Source organism: Anguilla rostrata, chromosome 1, assembly GCF_018555375.3.
Source record: "Anguilla rostrata isolate EN2019 chromosome 1, ASM1855537v3, whole genome shotgun sequence".
Lineage (NCBI taxonomy): Eukaryota > Metazoa > Chordata > Actinopteri > Anguilliformes > Anguillidae > Anguilla > Anguilla rostrata.
Window position 1 is genome coordinate 22,770,036 of NC_057933.1, and position 24,778 is coordinate 22,794,813.

The 24,778-nt window shown below is 45.1% G+C and overlaps 1 protein-coding gene and 2 long non-coding RNA genes across 6 annotated transcripts in view; 2 read left to right on the plus strand and 1 right to left on the minus strand.

The window, feature by feature from the left end:
- sec23a (Sec23 homolog A, coat complex II component) overlaps positions 1-22,876 on the plus strand; it is a 32,389-nt gene extending 9,513 nt beyond the window's left edge. For all 4 annotated transcript variants that reach the window (XM_064330228.1, XM_064330239.1, XM_064330254.1 and 1 more), the window contains exons 12-20: positions 54-143; positions 9,824-9,930; positions 12,319-12,472; positions 16,023-16,100; positions 16,774-16,935; positions 17,566-17,652; positions 20,384-20,539; positions 20,733-20,798; positions 21,770-22,876. In XM_064330228.1, coding sequence (XP_064186298.1) covers positions 54-143; positions 9,824-9,930; positions 12,319-12,472; positions 16,023-16,100; positions 16,774-16,935; positions 17,566-17,652; positions 20,384-20,539; positions 20,733-20,798; positions 21,770-21,859 — 990 coding nt within the window. In that variant the 3' untranslated portion in view covers positions 21,860-22,876. The remainder of the gene's footprint in view (positions 1-53; positions 144-9,823; positions 9,931-12,318; positions 12,473-16,022; positions 16,101-16,773; positions 16,936-17,565; positions 17,653-20,383; positions 20,540-20,732; positions 20,799-21,769) is intronic.
- On the plus strand, positions 12,485-13,641 carry LOC135252366 (uncharacterized). Its single transcript, XR_010329404.1, has 2 exons — positions 12,485-12,877; positions 13,078-13,641. It is a non-coding gene; the product is annotated as an uncharacterized LOC135252366 (long non-coding RNA).
- On the minus strand, positions 22,170-24,724 carry LOC135252372 (uncharacterized). Its single transcript, XR_010329405.1, has 2 exons — positions 24,541-24,724; positions 22,170-22,991 (listed from the first exon to the last, which is right to left on the minus strand). It is a non-coding gene; the product is annotated as an uncharacterized LOC135252372 (long non-coding RNA).
- Positions 24,725-24,778: the final 54 nt, after the last annotated feature.

The following is a 24,778-nucleotide window of genomic DNA, read 5'->3' on the forward strand; positions in this document are numbered from 1 at the left end:
ATGTGACCCTGAAATGTGACCTTAACGTCCTCATCCAACTAAAATCCACACAGGAGATTGGAACTGGAGGCACCTGCCAATGGAAGATCTGTGGATTGGACAGTAACTCTACACTGGCTTTGTACTTCGAAGTGGTCAATCAGGTATGGACATGCGATTCCACTTCAAACTCAGACTAGCTGACGGGTAGGGACTCACAAGCTAGTTCTGTGACATATATTCCTTTATCGGGAACATATCTTTTTTTGATCTTGAAATGAGCAGTCCCCTTATTCAGGGATTGAGGTGGTTATTGTTTGTTTTATGGTTGGTTCTGAAGTGTGGGGGCAGAGAGATTTGCCCAGTAACAGAATGGTGCACTTGAACAGTCATCTCCCTCAGCACTTGGATTTTGGGTTTGGTTCTGACCCTGTGAGATGTCAAGGTTAAACTTTTTAATCGAATATAGAATGCCACAGCAACATTCAAAGGTCAGTCTGTCAGAATTGTTAAAGGAATAGTTCACTTTCTCAGGGTATTTATTTATTTATTTATTTGTTGTAGTTCTAGTGAATGTTTTAAGTTACAGGAAGTATGGTTTTTTGGTGGTTAAAAAATACCCCAAAAACATAATTGCCCCTGTACCAGCCATTATAAAGCTGGCAAGTTGTCAGAAATGTTAATAAACATCTAAAATATCCTTGATCATACACAAAACTTCACAGGGCAATTAGGGAACATTGACTAAAACTAAAATAATATATAAAAAATGTCCTGCTAATGCATTGCCAAGAGAGGGCAGTACAGTGCCTTGTGCCTGAGGTTATTTTTTCAACCAGCTGGAACCAGTTTTTCATTCTAGTCCATTCTTTAAAGATAAAGCTTTTTGGTCTAATTCTTAGTTTGGTTAACTCTTTGGTTAACAGAAAATGTGTAGGTATGCACAGTACATAATACTATGATTACATGTATGTGCCAAGAGTTCTACATAAGCAGCTTTGCAAAGGGCATCATTTACATGTAGAATTATACACATTCTAGTGTTTATCTGTGTGTGGGCTGTGTTAGTCACAGAGAAGAGACTCACCCAGGACAATTCATTGCAATGTTATTTCTTATATATTGTAGTTCCCGTCATCTGGTATTTGCATGCCATATGTCATGTTTGCTACTTCGCCGCATTACGTTAATACCAAGCTATTGATTGAACTGTGTGACTGTGCAGAACGTTTTCTGCAGTGCACAGTTTCTCAGGCAGTTATCATTAATTTCTCGAGTGTAACCTAAAAGGGGGAATGTTATTGACTTCATTGAAAAAGGTAGCTGTCACAAATATGCATATTTAATTGTAACATTGCAATGGCTGTCAACATTCTAATGGTGGTGAAATAGCCAAAGTCAGATGACCTAAATGAGCATATTGCAGTCTGCCCTTGTAGTAGCTGCGTTCTGCCTTCACGAACCTACACACTGTTGTCCTCCTGCTTACCGTTTAAAAATTCTCAACACCAGAAAATTATTATTTTGAAAATTATGCATGCAGGTTGTGGGATACGAAGAAATGCAGGTGTCAATTGCCAGATGCCACAGAATAGTTTGGAGCCATGTCTTAAATATCACAGAGCTGCAGCATGAGCATTGTATCATTAGTTGGAGTGATGTTCTGATGTTATTTGTCATTTATTCTCCTATTGGTAATCAGACCCACGCCTTGTTATCAGCAGGGTGTTCCCTACAATTGCGAGCAACAGGCTAAATTGAAATTAGCCAGTTAGGCCGGCAGGTTGGAGGCACATTTCCTCAAATTGGGCCAGTTTGGAGGTTTATGGTGCATTCTGATCAGTTATTTTAATCTGCCCCGTGGCTTGATTTTCTACTACTTTATTCGGTTCACTCATAACTGCCATCTGCTGTGAATTTTGTTTGGTCATGCTCCCTTGATAAAGCAACGTATTTACTGTGAGCTCCATAAAGTTTGGCGCAGGCATATATTTTTCTTGATTTGGCTCTGTACTCTGTACAATTTTAGGTACACTATCAAACAATTCACATGTGGTTAAAAGTGCACATTCTCATAGATGTTTGTATACATTTTGGTTTCACCGTATAGAGATTCCACCAAACATTATGGAGCTTGCTGTACATTGGTTTTATAATTCTCTTATTCCGTTATTTAATGTTCCCAAATTAAATACTCGTACAGGCTTTATTATTCTAAGTTAAGCGTTTTTAAATGTAGTCTGCTAAAACTGTTCAGCACCAGCATCTGCTTTTGTTTTCAGAGGCCATTTTCTGTAATGTACAGGGAATGGTGATATCTTTGCTAGTATTTCAATATGATATTGCACATATTTTGAATTCTGACAGTTTGCTATCAAGGACAGTGTCATAAAATTGATATGTTAATTTGTCGAACAATGACTACGAAGACAGCCAGATTTAAAAATGGCTAGCTAGCAAACTATTTCACCGACTTGCTGTGATGGACAGAGATCAAAATTAGTTGTGTCACTCTGGTTGGGAAAACATGCCGTATGTACTGGGCTCGTCTTCAGTGGACAGAGATTGCTGCCTGTACAGTCAGAATATGCCATGAAGCAAAACGGATCCACCGTCAGTCATTTTGACAACGGTACGGTGAGATTAGTCATCCAATCATGAGTGAGTAGTTGGCTGTTTAGCCATGGCTTAATGACCACACCGTATCGGTCATACATCTTGCTTGGTGTGTTAATAATGGTTCAAAAAAAAAGAAAAGAAAAAAGGGCCATCTAATAGCACGTCCTGTTAAAGAGTAGATTCCACTGTCTTATCCGGAAAGGGCCGGGGTGGATGCAGGCTTTCGCTTCAGGCAAGCAGTAACACCTGATTCTGCTAATCAAGGTGCTTAGCAACGACTCTAGTGGTTGATTAGTTAGTAGAATCAGGTGTGTAACAGCTTGGTTGGAACAAAAGCCTGCACCCACACTTGGGCCCTTCCTGGATAAGACTGAGGGGCTCCTGTGTTCATGCGTCAGTTCGTGCGGACGGGTCTGGCCTTTCGTTTGGAGCTGAGTCACAGGAGCACAGACTGCGACTGACTCACCCAGCGGCGCGCGGTTGGGGCGTAGCGGCGTGGTCGGAGCGCGGGATTCGCTGGCCGGGACTCCTCCGCGGCCGAGTGCCGCCGCCGCGGCCTTTTCCCCCGGACGCTGGCATTCGAGAGCGGACGAAGCCGCGCGGAGTCGCCGCTCGCTCCCGCCCGCCCGTCGTCGGCTTTAAGGGAAAAGAGGGCGATCTCCTCCTCCTCCCGCGCCATTCGTCTCGGCGAAGACCGCGGCGGACGCTTATGAAATATCTCTGTTTCGCAGCGGCGCTGTAATGCAATCAGGGGCCCGCCGTTCGCCAGTTCCCCCGCTCTAATCGCATTAGGAGTCCTTCTGAGCTCCCCCGTTGCTCTGCCTTAATTGATCCTTTCTCCCTGCTCATTATTCCAGTTGAAGCAATTTGTCTCTTCCCTCTTTGTCCGCTTGTTTATCGGCCTGCCGGCTGCTAATGTGTCCGTCTCCCTGCTGTAATGGCGCAGTGACGCGTTTCATCAGGGAACTGAGGAAAAGCGTGGTCGTCATTGTGAAACGTGCCTCCTGAATGCTTGATTGCGTCTCATTTAAGTGTGTGATTTGTAAGGTACCGTTTAAACACACTCACGCACACACACACACACACACACACGCGCGCGCACACAACATAACTTGCCGTAACCTGTAATTGGAATTGTACTTGCAGTTGTTGCCATTCTTTTGCTATGAGAATAGATGTTTGTTCTTGCCAGCAAATTGAATGGCCACCAGCAAAAATGTGTCTGTGTTGTTGAAGTTCCCTCCCCCCTCAGGGCTCATCGCCTCGACTAATTCATATCGTATTTGCAGCCGAAATGAACGTGTAAGCCACAGCAACTGAGAATGCGCTGCGGATTTTGATATGTTTTTTTTTTTTAGGAAAGGGGACAGTCGGCCCTACTTTTTTCTCCCCGACTTTATTCAGATATGGGAAATGTAGAGAGGATTACAGATAAGAGATCACAGTACAGAAAGTGCCCCGTCCTGGGTCATTTTTAGGTATTTAGCAGATGCCAAACGGGCTTACACAGCTTACACTATTTTAGATACAATCCATTTATACAGCTGGATATTAACTGAAGCAAGTATTACGGCAGTACCTGTATCTATGTGGGTTGAGAGTAGACTGAGTAGGCCTCGGGACAGCGCCACTTGGTATTACCTGCTATTGTGCTTTATGTTTGTCTACAACCAGTAAAATATTTTTGATATTGTTCATACACGTTTGTCTACCATGAATGGTGGTGTATTCCCTTATTTATAAAAGACAAATAAGTGGGAATTGATATGCAAATGCCCAGCTCTGTTTTTGGTCAAAAAGGTTAATTAAACCTGGAGAAATCATTGTGCGGTTCCATTCTGAATGCATGTTTCCTTTTTTTCATTCGAAAGTATTTGCTGTCTTTAATTTGGGTGTTTATTGATTTCTTGGTGGAAGGAGGGGAACGGCAACCCGTCAGGCGCAATTTTGAAGACTTTGAACCCGACCGTTCTGCCATGTCAGTCTGGGTTTATTGGCACTGGCAGGGTGCAGTGCTCTTGGCGCAGTTGAACTGGTGTTAAGTTAGGGTGTAGTCAAGGTGTAGTAACCCAGCGGAGCAGTCTGGAGTGCTATGGGATGTCCTGTCCTGATTCGGCTGGTTTGTTTGGTCCCCACTGACATTTCAGATAGGCTCCTCGGGGACCACTGGAGATCAGGTGTGGCTGGTGTTCCGAAGCAGGGGACTCTGGGACCTTGTGGGCCTCCTGGCCTGTGGGTGGGATCCCTTAGGAGCAGAGCTTCTTCATACTTTCCTTCAGGGCGTCCCTGTACTTTCTGAGATGGGGATAAAATGTTGAAATTAGCCACATCCACATTCAGTATAGTCCATTAATCTGAAAAAGCAAAGCAACACTCAATACTTTACACTGTAATCCTCTCTAAAGGAATGGGAAATGTGAAAGACAGTCCCAGGTATCTTGTAGATTCAGGCAGTAAGCAACTGTGTTGTGTCTTTCTCTTTCAGTGTCTAATTTAAAGTAACTGTCTTGTTAATGTAAACACTTTGCTCATGCCTGGGGGTGAATGTACTTTTACCATTCTGAATGTGTTGGATTTTAAAGACTACATACTTCTGCGTGATGAAGTTGAGCCAGGGATCGAGAGCGGAGGGGGATAGCATGAGCCAGATGATCATTGCATCGGGCGTGGGGGGCAAGCTTCGGCCAGTGTAGGTCTCGTAGAAACATACGGTGACGTAGGGTGAGCAGGTCACCAGCACACACGCTGTAGAGGGAGAGAACAAGTGGAGAAGCATAATCACTGCTTGGCACAGGAGGAGAATGAGAGGAGAGGTGCCAATCATGAGTGAGCTGAGTTAAACAAGTTTCACTTTGATTGGTCATATCATTCTCTACGCACCGCATCTTTGGACTGAGAGACATTCTTCCAAAGAACAACCGCTTTGACACAACGGTTGTTCACTAATGTGAATGTAACCGCAGTGTAACTCTCAGTGTGTCTCCTAGGACCAAAGATCTGAGCTTGTCAGTAGTACCACTGTGCATGTCAATGAACCACCTAAATGGACAGAAACTGTGATTGGTTCAAGTGTATTGGGTTGTTTGTTTGAAGTTTGGGCGTTTGATGAAGTAGATCTGGGTAGAATAAATAATTGTGGGAATGGAGTCAGAAAAATAAAGAAAATAATTAGATTATTTATTTATTTATTTATTTGCCTGACATGAAATTTCTGGTGTGCATGCTCATTAGTTGCTCTGGGCTGCCGTGCATGCAGGTTTCAGGGAATATTACATTGATAGATTTCCTACATTGGAAGGAAAAGCTACCTGGATTGAGATGCAGTCGAGGACATGCGGCAGATGGCATGCTTGTATGAGAGGTTAAACCAAGTCATGACTCACTGTCGTAGCGAAAGATCTCCTTGCACCTTCTGAAAGAGCGGAGATGTCAACATTGTCCTTTTAATATTCCCAAAGTGGCTCTCTGTGTCTGGTTACATAATCACCCCCCTCCCCCCCTCCTCGCAACTGATTGCCTTTGCAGTCTCTAGCATTCCCGTCCCATCTGGATTACCTAGATATTTCTGCAAGAAATAATTCTCGTTTGACCTTCTTGGTGAAATAAAGGATTTCTTGAGGAGAAACACCATCTGTTCCATTTAAATAACAAGGAAAAACTGAAGAATGTGGATGCTGTTATACTTTTTTTTCCAGTTGTTTCTACAGTTTTTCCTCAGAAGTGTAAAGTACAGCGCGTCGGTTATCGACAGACCTGTGGGGGGGAGGCTTGGTCTAAGCTGTGGCTGAAACTTCTCAGTTCAGTCATTCTGTAGTCATTCTGTTTTGGTAATAAATGTTGTGCACAGTTAATCACCCCTCTGTGTTGATGTAAGCACATCATCTGCCAGCTAGTGTGTGAAGCAAGAAATGACCTCTTCTGTGCTCAGTTTTTTTGTACACTTGAAAAAATCTTGTATTTGCGCCATTTTATGTGTTTAGCATAGAGCACCATTAGCCCCCTTTTTAGTGCAGTTGCCACTTGTGCCATTACCTGGGTGCCTGAGCGTACATTTTGTCGGTACAGTTCATGACATTTGTGTGATTATGTGAGGCTATTCAAATGATATTTTGGCTTTGTGTTGTAAAAAGCTTAGCGCGGATCAGTTATGAACTCACCCACAGTTAGCATCATGCCCCCGGAGCTCCTGAAGTAGTCGCCGGCGTTCGCGAACCGCTGCTCGTTGCCGACGAACGTCCCCCTCAGGGCCTTTCTGCCGCCGATGCAGACGGCGCACACGCACAGCAGGGTCATGGCCAGGATGGGCATGACGTTTCCCAGCGTCAGGAGGGTCGTGCTGAAGACCACGTGCGGGGGCGAGAAGCTGGGCACGCAGAGGAACTTGGTCTTGCCGTAGCTGAACGCCCCGGCCCCCACCAAAGGGCAGGTGGCGCCCACCAGGCAGCAGAGCCACACCAGGGCCAGGGCGACCGCCGCCCTCCTCCGGGAGAAGAGCTGGGCGTGGCGCGCGGGGAAGCAGAGCTCGGTGAACCTGTCGGCGGTGGCCAGGGCCACGGTGTTGACGGTGCCCAGCTGGAGGAGGACCAGCAGGAAGGCGCAGCCCTGGCACAGCGGCCGCTCGCTGGCGCCCCCCCAGGCCAGGAACATGCTGTTGTGCGCCCCGAACGGGACGATGGAGAGGCCGAACGAGAGGTTGCACAGGGTGGCGGTGGCGCCGATGAACCAGGTCTCGCCCCGCAGGCTCTTGTTGAGGGCCACCACCAGCAGCAGCAGGACGTTCCCGCACACGGCGGCCGCGCTGGTGGCCACCATCAGGGCCGCGTACACCACGGCGATGGACGCCATCCCGGACCCCTCCTCCGTTCGGCTGCTCCTTCCCCGCCCCTCGTCGGCCCCCCCCGCCCGGCCGCCCTGCGCACCGCTAGCACTGGGTACTGGGTTCAGGCGATGGCGAGCGTAGCGCTTAGCGGTCCTTCCCCCCGCGCTCCTCCACCGCACCTCTAAACCAGCAAGCAGCGCGTGGAAGCTCCCGGAAACCTCTGAGCTGTGCTGCCGAGGGAGCGCTAGCTCGAGCGCCAATGAAGAGCGCCTGCAGCGCTAGGAGCGGCTCTGCGGACACGCAGCGCTGTGGGTGACTGCCGCAACGCTGGCTCCGCAGGCAGAGGTTGAAGGTTCGGCCGACGTTTGTTTTTAGGCTTCCACGGAGCTAATGAGAGCTCTCTTGCGCTCGTGTGCTGTGGGGGATAATTGGCGAGAAGCGTGATTCTAATCTGGCGCGTTGGGCTCTAATCGTTAATTACTGGCCCCTCCGTTTGCGAGAGCCCACTCGCCAATTATCATCTCCTTTGAAGATTTATATGTATGTATTTTTTTTTCTCCCCTCCTCTTGGTGGTTTTGCGTTATCTTTCAATCAGCGTTTTGAATAGAATAATTTGCATCTGAACAGTCACTCCGTATACGTCTCAGAATTAGAAGAAAATGGAGCTGATGAATGTGGCAGTACCTTCCTACATCATTGCAGAATCTTGTGGATGTACATACATATACATAATCGGTACATTATTTTTTGGTGATTACCAGGAATGGAAAGGCTGTCATCTGCCTTTTGGTCTCCTGTAATGAGATGTCTTATCTAACTTATTGCAGAAAGGAAGAGGAAACATGGGAATGCTCTATAAACAAACAGTGTTATTGCTGTATGTAAACACTGGTTTATAAGAAGAACGGCCATTGTCACAGGCTGCATACTTGAGCAGCTACACACCAGAATAAGGAATTCTTGCCATACGCACACAGCACAGTATCTGAAAATGGGATGTCAACTACCCATGGTTATGATGGACCTGTTGATTGGATCGGAAAGGATAATCAGTTCCACAAAGTATTTATCTTCATTTTACAAGCGATGGGTGTCATTCTGATATTGTGATTCATGGCTCGCTGTCTTATGAGGGTTTTTAAAAAAAATACATAAACAAAATTGTCTTCCCATCTATAGTCATCATTCTTGGAAGTTTTCTATTTTTTCAGTTTGCATTTTTCAGTGGACGTCTTCAGATAATTATTTTTCCATCATCACGCACTAGTGATTTTTTAGGGACTTTTCAAAAGGGTCTGTCATTTAAAAAAAAAAAATAAATATGGAGCTCTGTAGTGCCACCCCGTTTGATTGGGCCAAATATGTCAGGGTTATTTAGAAGCATTAATGGTTTGAATTAAAGGGATGAAATTTGGTGAATATATTCAAAATCAAATCTGGACTCATTCATTCTTTGATTTAACCACAGGAAACGTAATACTAGCATAGAGGTTGGTCCATAGATGCAATTTTGTGTGATTATTTATTTTTTTTTCTTCCCAAAAAAGTCTAAATTGCAGAAAATGTACCCTGCAGGACCTTGTGGTTTCTTGGGGCAAATTTGTTCCAGTATGTACCCCATTGTGTCTCCAGGGGCTGGCCTCACAATGGTCAAAAATTCCACCAATCCACCAATTGTCCAATCTGCTCCATATTTTAGACCATTTAGCTGCTCAACCTTTTTCCTGGAGATCTATAGTCCTGTAGGTTTTCACTTCAACCCTAAAAAAAGTACAGCTCATTCACTAGTTAGGTCTCGTCAAGCTGCTAATTAGTACAATCGGGTGTGTCAAATTAGGGTTGAAATGAAAACTTGCAAGACTGTAGCTCTCAGGGATCAGGGCTGGGCAGCCCTGTTTTAGACTATCCAAGAGGGTTCAGCCATACAAACAAGCCTATCACATTTAATAATTAGTATTTCAGTTCAACGGGCATAGAGGGGGGAAAAATCTGGACGAAACCATAGGATTCCAGCACCTTCTGTACTAAACTTTACATTCAAAAAGTCCAGGCACCCTCTCCAAGAAGTTTTTTTCGCTTTCAAGGTGTGATAAACTAAGCTTTTTTTTCCACAATCCTCTGTGTAAATGTGCCTTTTTTTGACTTATGAGCCCAAAGGGTCCAACGAGCACCTTATTTTATAAATTAAAACATAAAAGTAATTGTGTCTTTATAAGGGTTATTCATTTCTACTGAAGTTTGGCTGTTAATATTTGTGAGTTACGTTTTTTTAACGCCTGAGTAAGTCTTGTCAGATGTGTGACGGGAATGAAAAGAGCAGGTAATAATATCAGCGGTCCTGCTGGTTGCCTTCGCTGTAATGCAGTTTTGCGGTCTGTATGACGAGCCTCTTTTCTCTTTTTCAGCACAACGCGCCCATCCCCCAGGGCGGCCGCGGGGCGGTCCAGTTCGTGACCCAGTACCAGCACTCCAGCGGTCAGCGGCGCATTCGGGTCACCACCATCGCCCGGAAGTAAGTCCCGTCGCCTCGGCACCTCCTCCGCCGCGGGTCTCTCTCTCTCACTCTCTCCTTCTCCTCCGACGCGGGTCTCTCTCTCTCTCCCCTCCGTGGCCGTGGGTCTCTCTCTCTCTCTCTCTCCTCCGACGCGGGTCTCTCTCTCTCCTCCTCGTGCCGGGTCTCTCTTCTCCTCCTCCGCGGTCTCTCTCTCTCTCCTCCTGTGCCGCGGCTCCTCTCTCTCTCTCTCCCGTGCGGGTCTCTCTCTCTCTCTCTCCTCCTCTGTGGCCGCGGGTCTCTCTCTCTCTCTCTCCTCCTCCTCTGTGGCCGCGGGTCTCTCTCTCTCCTCCTCCTCCTCCGCATACAGCGGCGGACCTGAAGGGCTGTACCCGCACTCGGCATCAGCACGCACGCAGATGGCCTTTTAAGAGATGAAAGGAGGCACATTTTACGGAGGAGAGATTGGGGAGGGGGGGGTGAAAGGAAATGCACTTAACGCACTAGAATTCAAAAGCAAAAGGAATGCTGTGCGTGTAATACAATTTGCTAGCTAATTGGGTATTTTATAATGAGAAAGTATGATAAGATAAAAGCAATAATAAAAAGATGGAAAATGGGAAAAAAAATGTCAAAGAATCCCTTTAGTTGGTCGTGGCTCTGTGGGCACAGAAAAGAACATTAGATTGCATGTTGATGAAAACGGACCATCCAGCCAGTCCAGGCTTGCCATTTACCTACAAACTCAGAGATTATCCAGCACTGTGTTAAAGCCGGGAATTTAATACCCTGAAGGGCTCTGACTCTGTATATTGATCATTTAATTCTACCATAATAAGTCCCAAACTGAACATTGATTTAAATATGAAGACAGTGAAAAGCTTCAATGCATGGGTGCTATTGTATACTTTGAACTTGAAAGTTCTTATTGTTGCATGAGCACGGTGGCAGTGAACCTGGGGAACGATGAAGTGTGTGTGTGTTGTGTGGGCTTGGGCATTTGTGTTTGTGTTTGTGTGTGTGTGTGTGTGTGTAGTATGGGTGTGGGCATTTGTGTTTGTGTGTGTGTGTGTTGTGTGGCCGTTTGTGTGTGTGTGTGAGTGTGCGTGTGTGTGGGCGTTTGTGTTCGTGTGTACCTGTGGGTGTTTGTGTCTGTGTGCCAGCATGAGTTTGGGCTCTGAACAGCATGTGTTGAGAGACTGCCTACCTCCCAGCTTCCCCTGACTGGGACTTGAGTCTTGCGTGGTAACAGGAGGAGCACCGCTACCTCTATACTGTCCAACCAAACACCTCCCCTCCCACCCGCCGGGACACAGTGAACCATTTAGCTTTCACCTAGACATCATATTATTTTCGGCGTTTAACATTGTTGGACGTGGTGGCCTCGGTACTTTGGTGCAATAATTCCACAATGGTCTCTAGAATTTTGATCGAAAGAAATTGTCACTGCATCAAAAGTAACAAAGCACTAAAACCTCCAGGAGACACTATTTTGTTTCTAAGTGCCCTATTACTTGTTAGAAAAGGACAGTCACTTCTCGCCTTGCCGTGTTTTTTTTAGAAGGCCCCTGTTGGCGATGTGAGTAGACTCCAGGGCGGGATTGTTCTGTTGTCATGGACGTCACAGCTGGTGAATCACAAATGTACTCTGCACAAGCAATTTTCGCTGTGGTACCAGATCTGCATCTGCATCCGCTTGTTTGGTCTCCATAGCAACGTGCTTTCACCTGAAGGGGGCGGGGGGCGGGGGGCGGGGGGGGGGACGGGGGGACGGGACCCTAGGACATGTCCCTAGATAGAGAAGTGAGTCAATCGCTCAATCACAGCATTCTCTGAAAAGACATCTAGGATAACTTGAGGGCCACAAGGTGAACCTGTTTTAACTCCTTGTAGAAGCACTGCCTCTCACAGGAGGCTTGCTCTCACAGACCCATAGATCTTGCCAATGCCACCTGTCTTAATTGTTAAAAATAAATATAAAACTTCTGCTCTGACCTGCCCCAGGTCTAAGTGCATGATGTGTAATCGCATCTGCATCTACATGAACAACCTGATTCCTAAGACCCTAGATAGATTACTTAAGGTGCTTCCAACTGTCCTTTTAATTCATAGCTGGCCAAGAGCTTGCACAGTATTAGCAGTATCCCAATTAACTGTGCTGCGTCAGCCCTGTGCGCTCAAAATCATGGGTAACTTGATGAACTGTTTCTTGATACAGCATTTTAAAACACAAAACAAGATTCAGGGGAAACGGCCAAAATGGAGCGTCAGTGGTTGTTATTGATCGTGCTGCTGTCAGTATTTCAGGTTTGAAGGGGTTGATTGGTTGGTTTTAGTTTGAAAGGGTTATTGGGGCGTGTTTGAACTGAACCAATGGTGTGCTGAGCACTGCTGCCCCCTCCCCCCCAGCTGGGCCGACGCGCAGACGCAGATCCAGAGCATCGCCGCCTCCTTCGACCAGGAGGCCTCGGCCATCCTGATGGCGCGGCTGGCGGTGTACCGGGCGGAGACGGAGGAGGGCCCGGACGTCCTGCGCTGGCTGGACCGGCAGCTCATTCGCCTGGTGAGTGTGTGTGGGCGGGGCTTTCTGCTGTGGGGCTGGGGGGCGAGGTCTTCAGTGAGCGGGGAGGGAGGATGCGGTCTTGGGCTGATAAATTTGTTGATTAGGTTGGGAATGAATGAGTTTGTAGATTTGAGTGCATGATTGGTATTGATGAGCGAATGTGGTTTGACTCTAGGCGTGGTTGTGTCTGTGTGTGCACTGAAACCTATCGACCTGTTAATCTCTGAAAGCTCGGTGCATAAATGTGTTCAAGTGCTGGGTTGTACCTGCTTTTTCACAGCTAGATACCTGTACAATACCTCAGATACAACTGTATCATTCCAGACTTTAGAGTGAAGATTGTGGGTTCTGCACCACATGTAGATGTATGGTAGTTACTTCTCTATGGCCTGGAATTGGTAAATGGTAAATGGACTGCATTTATATAGCGGTTTTATCCAAAGCGCTTTACAATTGATGGCTCTCATTCACCAGAGTAGTTAGGGGTTAGGTGTCTTGCTCAAGGACACTTTGAAACGCCCAGGGCGGGGATCGAACCGGCAACCTTCCGACTGCCAGACAACCGCTCTTACCTCCTGAGCTATGTCGCCCGGGATTCTTGGCAGTAGGACCAAGCTGGCAAGCTCATACACTGCAAAGGGCTGTTATGGTCATCATGGTAATACCTCCCTCCATCAGAGAAAAGATCTGATGAATGGAAATGGATTCTACAGCCATGTATCTACTTCCTGTTCTGGGTGAAATTCCCAAAATTTGAGTATGGATGGTATATTTTTATACTTCATAGATCATTTTCTGATTATTGGGTACTTAAAGGGGATCCACCAGTAGGTGGCGATACGCAGTATATGAGCAAAAATCTAAATTACCTGTATGGAGAGTATGGCCTAATTCAAGCAATGAAAGAACAGTGTTGTGTATGCTTGCCACAGAGGTGACTAATAAAAAAAAATGAAACTACAAAAGTAAACGAGCAGCAGAATGGAAGCTTCAAATAAACTGCTCTGAGCAGCTGCAAGCATATCATCCTCTTTCAGTTAGAGTGAATGTGCTATTTATATAGGCTACCACCCAGCATATTTGAAAGTCCTTGTGTTGTGTATATCTTCCTATGGTATGCACAAAAAAAAAAATCAATTACTGACCTTTTATAACTGACAGTCAATTTTTTTTTTTTTTTTTGGTTTTTTTTTTATCATCGTAGGAGCATGTTACTGCGGTTACTTGATTAACCAATTACCAACCAGCCCTATCGAATTTACACGGTTTCTGAGTGGAGTGCTCTTTTTTAATAAGAAAATTACTGCGGTTGTGTTGTGTAAGAACACGCCTGCTCAAATTTGTAATTTAGCAGAGCATTTACTGTAATTATGTAAATGAACACAGCCACAATGCACATTTAAATATTGTGACCGTTATTAAAAGCTTGTATTGTGTGAGTCATCATTGAGGAAGCAAGGAGGTGCTTCTGTTCTGTAGAAGTGGCCATTTTTATTTTTATCTTAGCCAGTAGCTGTAGTATTGCATAACACTGAAGACTATGGGACTATAATGGGTCTTATTTTTGTTTTTTTCCTCCCAAGACATCACTAAGTAGTTTGTTCAAGTATAAAATATGCTCTTCATTCTGTATTGTGTAATCTCCATCTGTTGTAATGATATTCCCTTCTAGCAGCCTTATCATTGCTTGTCATGTCTGATTGAAAGTTAAGACCTGCTTTCCCCAGGAGGTAAAACGCATGCAATTATATTTCCTGCAATTTAGGCCAGCTGTCGTAAATTTCATGAAGTACTTCAGATGCGTTCTCACATTTTTGCTGTCTTGCACCGTAACTCCCAAAAAAGCATATCAATTAATTGCTATCATGCAGATTCTCAGCTTTTATTAAACGGTGTTTTTATACACTTAGGTTTCAACATGTAGAAATAATGCCATCTTTTAGAAATAGCCGCCCATTTTAGGGCTCCCTAGTGTTTGGGACAAATGGCTTCACAGGTGTTTTCTGATTACTCGGATGTGTTCAATTGCTTTCTTTAGTGCAGGTATAAGAGAGCTTTTGGTATCTGCTCTTAAATATAGGCTTTTGATTGCCTCGAGTCTGTTGTTGGTGTATTTCAGCATGAAGACCAGAGGCCAATGAAAGTCAAGGAAGTCATTATGAGGCTGAGAAATAAGAAAAAAAGTTAGAGACATAGGCCAAACCTTAGGCTTGCCAAAATCAATTGTTTGAAGCATCACTGAAAAGAGAGCACTGGTAAGTTCAGTAATTGCATAGGGCCTGGTTGGCTAAGAAAGACCAATACGGTTGATGACTGGGAGTTCATCATTATGGTGAGAATTCTTCAAACACCTCTCTGAAAAACACTTCAGGAGGCAGGCGAGGATGTGTTTGTGACTGCTGTCCACAGAAAACTTCACAAACTACTGAAGCCAAAAAAAACTGAATGGCTTGGTTGAATGGCTAGAATGAATTCTGAAGTGTATAGACCCGACCCATCTTACCTGTTCAAATTCAAGCAAATGCCTCCCAACTCATTGAAACGCACCTATAGCAAGACAATGATTCCAAACATACTGCCAAAGCAACAAAGGAGTTTTTCAAAGCCAAAAACCGGAAAAGTCTCAACCAGCTGAGTCATTCACCCGATCTGAATCCAACTGAACATGCATTCAGCTTAAGAGAAATCTTAAAGCATCTGGCCCCCAAAACTAGCAGGAGCTGAAGATGACTGCAGTACAGGCCTGGGAGAGCATCACCAGGGAAGATACTCAGAACCTGTGATGTCTATGGGTCACAGACTTTAAGCAGTCATTGCATGCAAAGGATATGCAACCAAGTATTAAAAATTGTATACCTTCATTTATGTAACATTAATATGTCCCAAACGTTAGTGCCCTGAAATGGGGGAGCTATATATAAAAACTGCTGTGAAGCGATGTAAATGGACTGCATTTATATAGTGCTTTTATCCAAAGTGCTTTACAATTGATGCCTTTCATTCGCCAGAGCAGTTAGGGGTTAGGTGTCTTGCTCAAGGACACTTCGGCATGCCCAGGGCGGGGTTTGAACCGGCAACCCTCCGACTGCCAGACAATCGCTCTTACCTCCTGAGCTATGTCGCCCCTGGATACTAGGTGTACTAGGAAGTGATGTACTGTAACTTTCTGTGCTGCATCAGTGTATTCAAACAGCCGCTAGGAAATGGCTTCATCCTCCCTGTAGCCGAACGTCGTGATTGGTCAAAATCAGAGGATCACTGCATGCCTGCCTTTGTAAATTTCACTGAGTGCTGGCAATCTGCCTTAATGGTCGATGTCAGGACCGGACCCCTCTGCTAATTTACAGTCTTCCGCTGCAGTCATTGACAGGAGTGCTCTCTTGCTGATTTATGCGTGTCTACCTGACAAGGCTCAAAGGAACGAGGCTGTTGCGCATCTCACCCGGGTTCATGCCTCACAGCCCCCTGTTTAGAGCAGCGCTCATTACCCAGAATGTGCAAGACGTTTGTCCATCCTCGCAGCTAAGCTGTTAATTTTGTACCTTCTCAGTGCCAGAAGTTCGGAGACTACCACAAGGACGATCCCAACTCGTTCAGATTTTCAGAAACGTTCTCCCTTTATCCACAGGTGAGTGATTCACTGCACCCTGTCTGAAATGATTCTGTCTGTGCAGTTCTCAGATTTATTGTTATTTACCTCAATTTCCTCAGAATTTTGAGATTGAATTCTTGTCCTAATTGTTTAAGGGAAGCTTTAGCGTAGCATTTGTTCTAAATATTATGGATTTCTATGGCATAAATGGTTGCTCAAGCTTGTTGGTGTCAGGCATAGCGCTATGCCCTTAAGATGGTATAAGGATCTGCAGGAAGAAATGATCCTTTGCAGGCCTGGAGTTACTCCCGGTGATGTAAGCTACAGGAAAATGCTCCAGTAACTTGCTGTGGTGCACTGCTAAATCAGTCCGTCCTTTTTTAAATCACTCAGTCATTATTTTTATATAGCACAGGTTTCAAACGTATGGCACTGGACGTTTTCCAGACGCAACAGAAAATAAACTGAAAATGAGTCATACTTAGCCAATGAAAGAAAAACTGGGAAATGCTGTCTGGTTGAACTCCCGGGAAAAGGATGGAATCGAGAAAATAACATCTTTGTAAAATGCGTACATTGAAGAAAATGGGCCTGCACTTCAGAGGGTAACTCGTGCTGCTTGGTGCTTACATTGGCTGTAAAAATGCAGGCTATTCAGGGATCTGAGCATGCTCCTGCCCTCACCCTCTTTTGGTTGAAACCCTTGCAGTTCATGTTCCACCTGAGAAGGTCACCCTTCCTGCAAGTGTTCAACAACAGCCCCGACGAGAGCTCCTACTACAGGCACCAGTTCATGAGGCAGGATCTGACTCAGTCTCTCATCATGATCCAGCCCATCCTCTACGCCTACTCCTTCAATGGACCTCCCGAGGTACTCCATGGCTTCTCGGCCTCTGGCCTGACCCGTCGGTCTCTCATCGGCACTCACGGAGAACCCGCCCACCGTTTTCTCCACGAGTGGATTTGTGTTGGTTTCAGCCTATTGACTTGTCCGTATCTTGGGTGTTTATTTTAAAGATGGGTTTTTAGGTGGCTCTTGGATGACTAAGCCTTCGGTTGCCGCCGGCAGACGTTTTCAACGCACAGCGAATTTGAATATGCAGATCGCGGAGTCGCCCTCAGCGTTTCTTGGCTCGGCTTACTTCCGTCGTCATGAGTCACTCCGTACCGTGAATGGGTTTCACCGCGAGCCTCGGTCCCTCCGTCAGAGACGCCAAACGCTGGCGCCCGTTCGCGGCGTTTAATATGCACGGCGCCTCATGGCTCCCGTCCGCGCTTTATCGATAGTGACGGTTCGTTTCCCTGAACACGGCTGGCCGTAGCTAAGAAGGATTAATGTAATTTGCCGATGTAATATTTTTAGCACTGAATCAGTCGGACTGCATTTCACCCTGAGAGGCGAGATACTGAATTAGCTTCGTGGGGGGGGGGGGGTCCTTAATACTGGGGACACCCTGTGCTGACCGAGGACGTGTCTCATTGACCTGTTGTTTCTCCGCAGCCCGTTCTGTTGGACAGTAGCAGCATCCTGCCTGACCGTATCCTCCTAATGGACACCTTCTTCCAGATCCTCATCTACCATGGAGAGGTATGGACCACCGTCCAGTGTGTGGCCTTCAACCCGCCAACACATCCATTCATATATTCTGTGTGCAGGGATTTCACAGGCTAATAACTACTAGTTTGTACCTTCATAATAATATATCCGTGTGTACAGTGCCTTCGGAAAGTATTCAGACCCCTTCACTTTTTCCACATTTTGTTACATTACAGCCTTATTCTAAAATTGATTAAATTCATTTTTATTCTCATCAGTCTACACACAATACCCCATAATGAAAAAGCGAAAATGGGTTTTTAGAAATTTTTGCAGATTTATTAAAAATAAAAAAAACTTTTAAAGTGAAGGGATCTGAATAGGCCTACTTTCCGAAGGCACTGTATGTGTGTCCTATTGAAGTCCAATAACTGTCAATAAGGTGCTGAGATTGTATACTCAACTGTTAGACCAGCAGTTTTCTAACTCGTTCTGGGGCTCGTTTTTTGTTCTCAGTCAATTTTTTTGATCGATTAATGTTGTTGAAAACCTGTCAGTTCTTCCATAATTCTGTCCTTAAATCTACTTGAGCACAATGCGGGCTTGTATTGTGGCCATGTTCTTTGTCTTTCGCGTCTGTTAATAATAATGATGGATTTTGTTTACGTAGCACTTTACAGTGAAGGGGGCAAAGTCATCACCAATGTGAAGCACCCACCTGGGTGATGCACAGCAGGCATTTTCACTTGTCAGTCTGATGTAGTTTAATTAAAAATTTGACCTCTAAATGAATCGTTTGCCATACAGCACATTACGGGAAATGGAAGCGGCCGTCGGTCTGGCATTAATTCTTCCTGGCATTCGTAGCTATTTGTGGCAATAGGGAAACGGAGAGGTGGATTTGTCTCGTTCCACAATTTGGAGTTATGTATAACGCTCGTTGGTGTATTGCTCCCACGAAAGCCTGAAAATGTGAATTTGTGTTTTTGTTTTTTTGTTTTTAAATCGATGAAAGCACCTATTAATTCTGGGTTATGTGATGTTCTGGTAAGCTGTCATAACCTGCAAAGGCATACCTGCCATTCTGAAATAAAGAATCCAACAGCATCTGTGCTTAATCAGAAAAGCTGATAAAAGCACACGTGTCTTCTGCTCGTCCCCCAACAACTTCAGTAAGAGCAGAGAGGGTGTTGTCAATAGTCAAACTGAGAAACAATTGTACCATTAAGAAAATATTACTTGCCACTTTCATTTATTCAGATTATCCAGGGTGAATTACAATAAGTCCTGTCAGCAATTACATTGGGGGCACTGGTGATGGTACAGAAGCCGGTTTAAACTTTTCCTTCCTCCATCAAACACGTGCACACACACACACACACACAAGCTTATAATAACAATAATACAATACAGTACGGTTTTGTGCTTAAGTGCTTAATAACAGCGTGTCTGTCTCTGTCTTTGAATAAATCTGGTTGGCTGAGTCATTTTGGAGGGATAAACTAATGAATAAGCTCAAGAAACTTGAGAAAAGACTGTTTTTAAGGTAGTTCATCACTTTTTATTTATTAACTTTCAAATTTGTTATTGCTAGCTAGTTGTTTAATGTCTGTGAAAAGCAATTTGAAACTTGTTCTTGGGCTGCTTTTCTGACTGTTAAAAGCTGTATATTTATCATACAGTTGATTAAAACAGATAAAATTTAAACGCGTCGCTCAAGTCTGGGCATGTGCTAAATAGTTTTGTTTACTGATTATTTGTGGAATTAATATCATGGGTGCATTCTGGAATGAGTGACTCATGTTTTCCTTATAGTTTAATGGCATGTTTGGCAAGGCAAGGTTAGCGAAGGTGTTTGGGCTAATGTGTTGTTGCTTGCTAGGTTGGTAAGCAGGGTAAAGTGCTTTGTTTATGGTGGTTCCTTGGTAACCTAGTGAGTTGGAGCTTCCATGTCATGGTTAGTTCAGCTGTTTCAGAAGTGCCTCTCTCTCGTGCAGATTTTAATTAATATGCACCTGTTTTACGATCAAATATTGCAGCCTGTGGTCCCTGTTGTTGTAACAAATTATTTGTTGTTGCGAAAACAAGAGGCTTTACTTTACTTTTGCTCCTCCCATTGTTGATGCCAAGTCAGCACTAAAGCATACATATGCATGTTTTATATTTAGCTACTATCACAAGGTGACTGTTTTTGTTTCTGTAACCTTCATAAAAATGATGTTTGTGTGTGTGGTGTGCTGAGCCAGTGAAATTGTTTGTTCTTGAATTCTGCAGCGCATACCACTGTGAGATAATGAAACTGTTCACTGATTGGCTGGTTCCTGTGAATTTCCCCTCTAATGGATGAGTCGTTTCAGATGCGTTTCCATTCCCTTTCATCTTCTGAAACAGTAATACAATAAAACGCGATTGCGTGAATTATGTCGTAAATTAACGGAAAGATCATGCTGTTTGTGTTTACTATATTGACGTTTTGGCAAATGACCATTACCGTCATATCAGAGTGACTCCGTTGTGAGAGGAAATTAAATTTCCGTGGCAGCCTATGACAACACACCCAACAAATTCCACAATTATGAATATTGAAAACGTTGTTTTGGTACATAGACACCATTACACTCATTCTCAAATGAGTCAGGATGTACAACGGATAATTAAAGGAAAGGGAGTTGAGAAAACGAGGCGATAAGGATGAAATGGCGATTAGTAATACACTTGCGTAGAGGTGGCACGTGCAGGGCTGTAAAGTGAGATTTGAGCTGTGCTTCCTGTCTCCCGCCAGACGGTGGCGCAGTGGCGCAAGGCCGGCTACCAGGAGATGCCGGAGTACGAGAACTTCCGCCACCTGCTGCAGGCGCCGGTGGACGATGCCCAGGAGATCCTGCACAGCCGTTTCCCCATGCCCCGCTACATCGACACTGAGCACGGGGGCAGCCAGGTGAGCGGAGTCTTTATTCCCTCCCCCCCCAGGTACGGTCTCTGACCCCCGGAGGGCTTCATTAAATCCAGACCCACTGGGCAGCCGCGCGTGGGAGTCTCCAGAAGTGTAGACCCGAATGGTGTTTCCTGCTTAACCGGGCCACGCGCTCTCCGAATTCTTAACAGGACATCTTGTGTTTCCTGTCCCCCAGGCACGCTTCCTGCTATCCAAAGTCAATCCCTCGCAGACCCACAACAACATGTATGCGTGGGGCCAGGTAAGACGACCTTTAACCCTTTAAGGTGTACGATCACAAATGTTATTAAAATTTTCTAATGCTAATGCTGATGTTACAATAGCTGCAGGTAAATTGAAAGCACTGGGCTTCTAGAACACTGACATAGGATTTAGAAAAAACATTCCAAGAAAGCCTACCCTTCAAAGGGTTAATGATCTTTCGGCGTATTCGCGCGGGGCTGGTCTGCTTTGTTGCCTTATGTGCCGCTGCTCTGCGTGGCGCGCCGACTTCCCGCCGCGCCGCGCCGCGGCGAGCGCAGGAGCCGCCGTTAATCTCGGTTCACCACAAGCGCCGCGTCGGGTGGACGATTAGCCCGTCCTGCCACAGCCGCCTTGTTCCCCGTTATAATTAGAAAGCATTACCAGCCTGCACTGCTTCACCCCTTCCACACTACGGGCGAGCCATCAAGTGCGCCTGCCTTGCTTTTGTTGCGCTTGGCTAAATGTCTTCCAAATAGACGTATCTGTTATCATTACGCGTCGGGGACAGGCTGTTTGAAACTGCACATAATTGCCTCTCCAGGACTCGATTGTTCAAAATTGTGTTATTACAGGGACAAATTATCATCAGAGGAAACACTGAGAATGCTAATGTTCTAGCGTCAGAAGGAACTCGACCCAGCGGTCGATGACCTCACGATAACCCTTTGTGTGAATTTTGTTGGTTTTTAAAAAAAATCTACTTGCCTAAGCTCCGGTGTCTTTTCAAAGCAGTCGGTGTCATCCACAGTGTGCTTCACACTTCAGAGAAACCACCGGCTGGTGACAGAATTTGCTTCACATACGCCAAGATATAAAAACACCTGTCACACGGTGAAGGTTTTGGGAAAGCGTTTTTGCTGGTTGAATCGATCCTCCCGAGGTTTGCGGGACACAGGGGAACTGCGGGAAGTGCGGTTTGTGTTTTAGGGCGGACGCCTCACCGTTTGTGGCGTGCTCTCCCCCCTGCAGGAGTCGGGCGCGCCCATCCTGACGGACGACGTGAGCCTGCAGGTGTTCATGGATCACCTAAAGAAGCTGGCCGTGTCCAGCGCGGCCTGAGGGCCCCGCGAAGCCCCAGCCCTCCGCCAGGAAGCGCCAAGGAAACGCCAAGCGCAGAGTTCAGAAGCTACGAGGAGACGCTCAGGCGCTCGCCAACCGAAATGTGAAGCAAAGTGGTCCTGAAACACCTGTCTCTCTCCCTGTTTCTCTGTCTCTCTCCCTCTCTCTCTCTCATTCTGTCTTTCTCTTTCTGTCTTGCTATCTCTCTTTCTCTCTCCCTCCCTCCCTCCCTCTCTCTCTTTCTCTCCTCCTCCCTCTGTCTCTCCCTCCCTCTCTCTCCTCCTTTTTGTTTTTTGTTTTGACAAACCGCTTTATTATTTCAGGACAGCTTGAGTGCGCACAGACTGAATGCTCGGCCTCCTGTATAGCCATCGATTTCGCGTACGATAATGGTAAAAAACAAAACAACGGTGGGTTGGCTAGAAATCGTCCGGATATGCATCTCCCTCAATTTAACACTACAGCAGTACATTTGCATAACGTATCAGACTTCCTGTGCAAGTCAGCGGACGCTTGAGCATATTTATCTAGACTGTGGATGTTCTATTGTAATGCCCCTAACAGAACTGTGCCTAGGTTTCAAACGGGCAAGATTTCAAATACGCAGTGCATAGGCGGAGTTTTATGTGAAGCACAACTCAATCTTATCTCTAGTCAGAGTACACCGTTCAAAGAATACTCTGAATGCAGTTTTAAAATTGCTTGCTCTTGCAAAAATGCAGAATTCAAAATGACCCTTTGGGAAATGAATGGCGAATATTCTATCATTGTAATTTAAGACTGAGAATGTCACAGCTCACAATTTCTAGCACCGTCTGGCTTTTTTTGTAGACTTTATTTTTTTTGATGTACACAGATTCGTACCTGCTCTTTTTTTGTCTTCTGTAGGTCCAGTGTTATCCAGTGCAAATTTGTGAAGGTGTAAATGCTGCCTTTCTATGCCTGATACTTCTGCCTTGTTTGTAGCCATATTGCATCTGGAATTTCTAATAAAATAAAAAAAACTTAAAAACTTCACATCAGTTGCTTCCTTGACCTGTCAGATTGAAAATCGGTGTTGATGTGCATTGCGGAGCCGCGTTGCAGCACACTGGACTGGACCCACCGCCGTAGGAGACCTTTCACCATTCTGCTGTTGACGATGTAATGGGAAACGGAACGGCTTCTATTAAACCAGTCGGCATCGAATGTTTAGCATTCATGATTTTGCATTTAATATTTCTTATAAGAGTTCATTTCAATACAAATGCAAGGGAGGTAGAAAGCAGGAAAATGGTTAAACCTAGTTTTCTACAAAGGATATCACCTACATTGTTTATTTTTTGAGTGGAAGCAGTTTTGGCCACAGAACAGAAAATTGACATGAAATTGTGGTAGATGAGGTTCAGAGCGGTTTCTCCGTAAATGACATGCAGCAAATTTCGTGATTGGCAGCTTTGTGGTTCTCAAAGATGAAAGGAGTTTTGTGCTTTATTTGAATTCAGATGAACTTCATAATTGATCTGTTGCTTGTGCTCTACAATCAAATGGCTATTGTGTGCCACCACAGCCAGCTTCGCTTCTGAAGAAGTCCAGATCGATGTACGTGCGTTTTGTATTAAACGGTAAAACTCCCAAGACTGATGGTAGTTTTTGTTAAATTATTGTGCGGCTATGGTTTGCTTTAACATGCATTCTTCTAACTTATATTCTTATTCTGTTTTACTGAAATGTATACGGTCTGTAAGGGTTAGCTTTAAAATGTTATCGTAAAGGAGGAAGGAAACCTAGATACAATGGAAATATGCCCATTGGCATTCATGTGTTTCTATCCTCAACAATTTTTAAGGGATTGTGCAGTCTTTCTGAAATCTTCTTTTTAGATTTTCAAATAAATAAATAGATTAATTCACCCCTGCAAGAATGAGGGGCTTGAAACCGCAGAGTAGTTCATTCTAAATTAGGCTGCTGAATTCTCTAGGATTAGCCCCCCTCCCCTCACCGGGTCTGCTCCACAAATATTATTTATATGTGACCGTGGAAGCTGGCCCAAATCCCATTGTTTTAGGCTTGGACCACTTTGTGACTCCTACATATCCACACACACTGCGTGACCGGCATTACTCAAGTCTGGTGGTGATCTTGTGGGGGTGGAGTGTTGGCTTATGCTGGTCATGGCTTGCATTGCAGTGGTGTTTTCAAAGACAATGCTGGTACTCAATGTTGCCGTTTCAAATAACAAGTGGAACCCTGCTGAGCATGTTATTAAAGATGGATACGCTCAGAGCATAATCCCGCTATTTAAAACACAATGCTCTCCTATTTATTAAAATTAATAAAGTGGAACGGATTTATTATTTAACTCGGGATTCTGCAAGCTGGTCCCGGAAAGCCGCGGGGTCTGCTGGTTTTAGTTGCTACTCCGCTCTTAATTGATCAATTAAAGCAGCTGATTGCGCAGTTAACTCGACCTCATCGGGGTCTGAATTAACAGAATTGTTGCCTTCATTGGCATGGGTAAAGACAAGAAGCGGTATTAAATATTCATGCTAAGATCTAACCACTCCACTGACCACGCATTTGGGGATAAACTGAGAAAAAAATGATCGAGAGCAGAGGTTTCATCTATACTATTAATTATTGAGAAGTTCGACGGGCCCAGTAAAACTCTGTCTCCGAGTGTAAAAGAGGGTATTATTCACCTCATTCGGTTTCTCTAGTTTTCTGCCTGCGACAGCTTCTTACGTTGTAAGTATTCCAGCTGAACGACTGCGCAGCTCAGCTTACTGACTCTCCGGTGAGAAGTGGCAGCCGTCTGCATGTGAAAGAGACGCACGCGTATCAGCCCGCTGTTATAAAGGACGTTGCAGTGATTGGACAGGTTTAAAATAGCTTTTGATAATTGTAAATCCCGATATTACGGGAAAATGTGTATAAAGA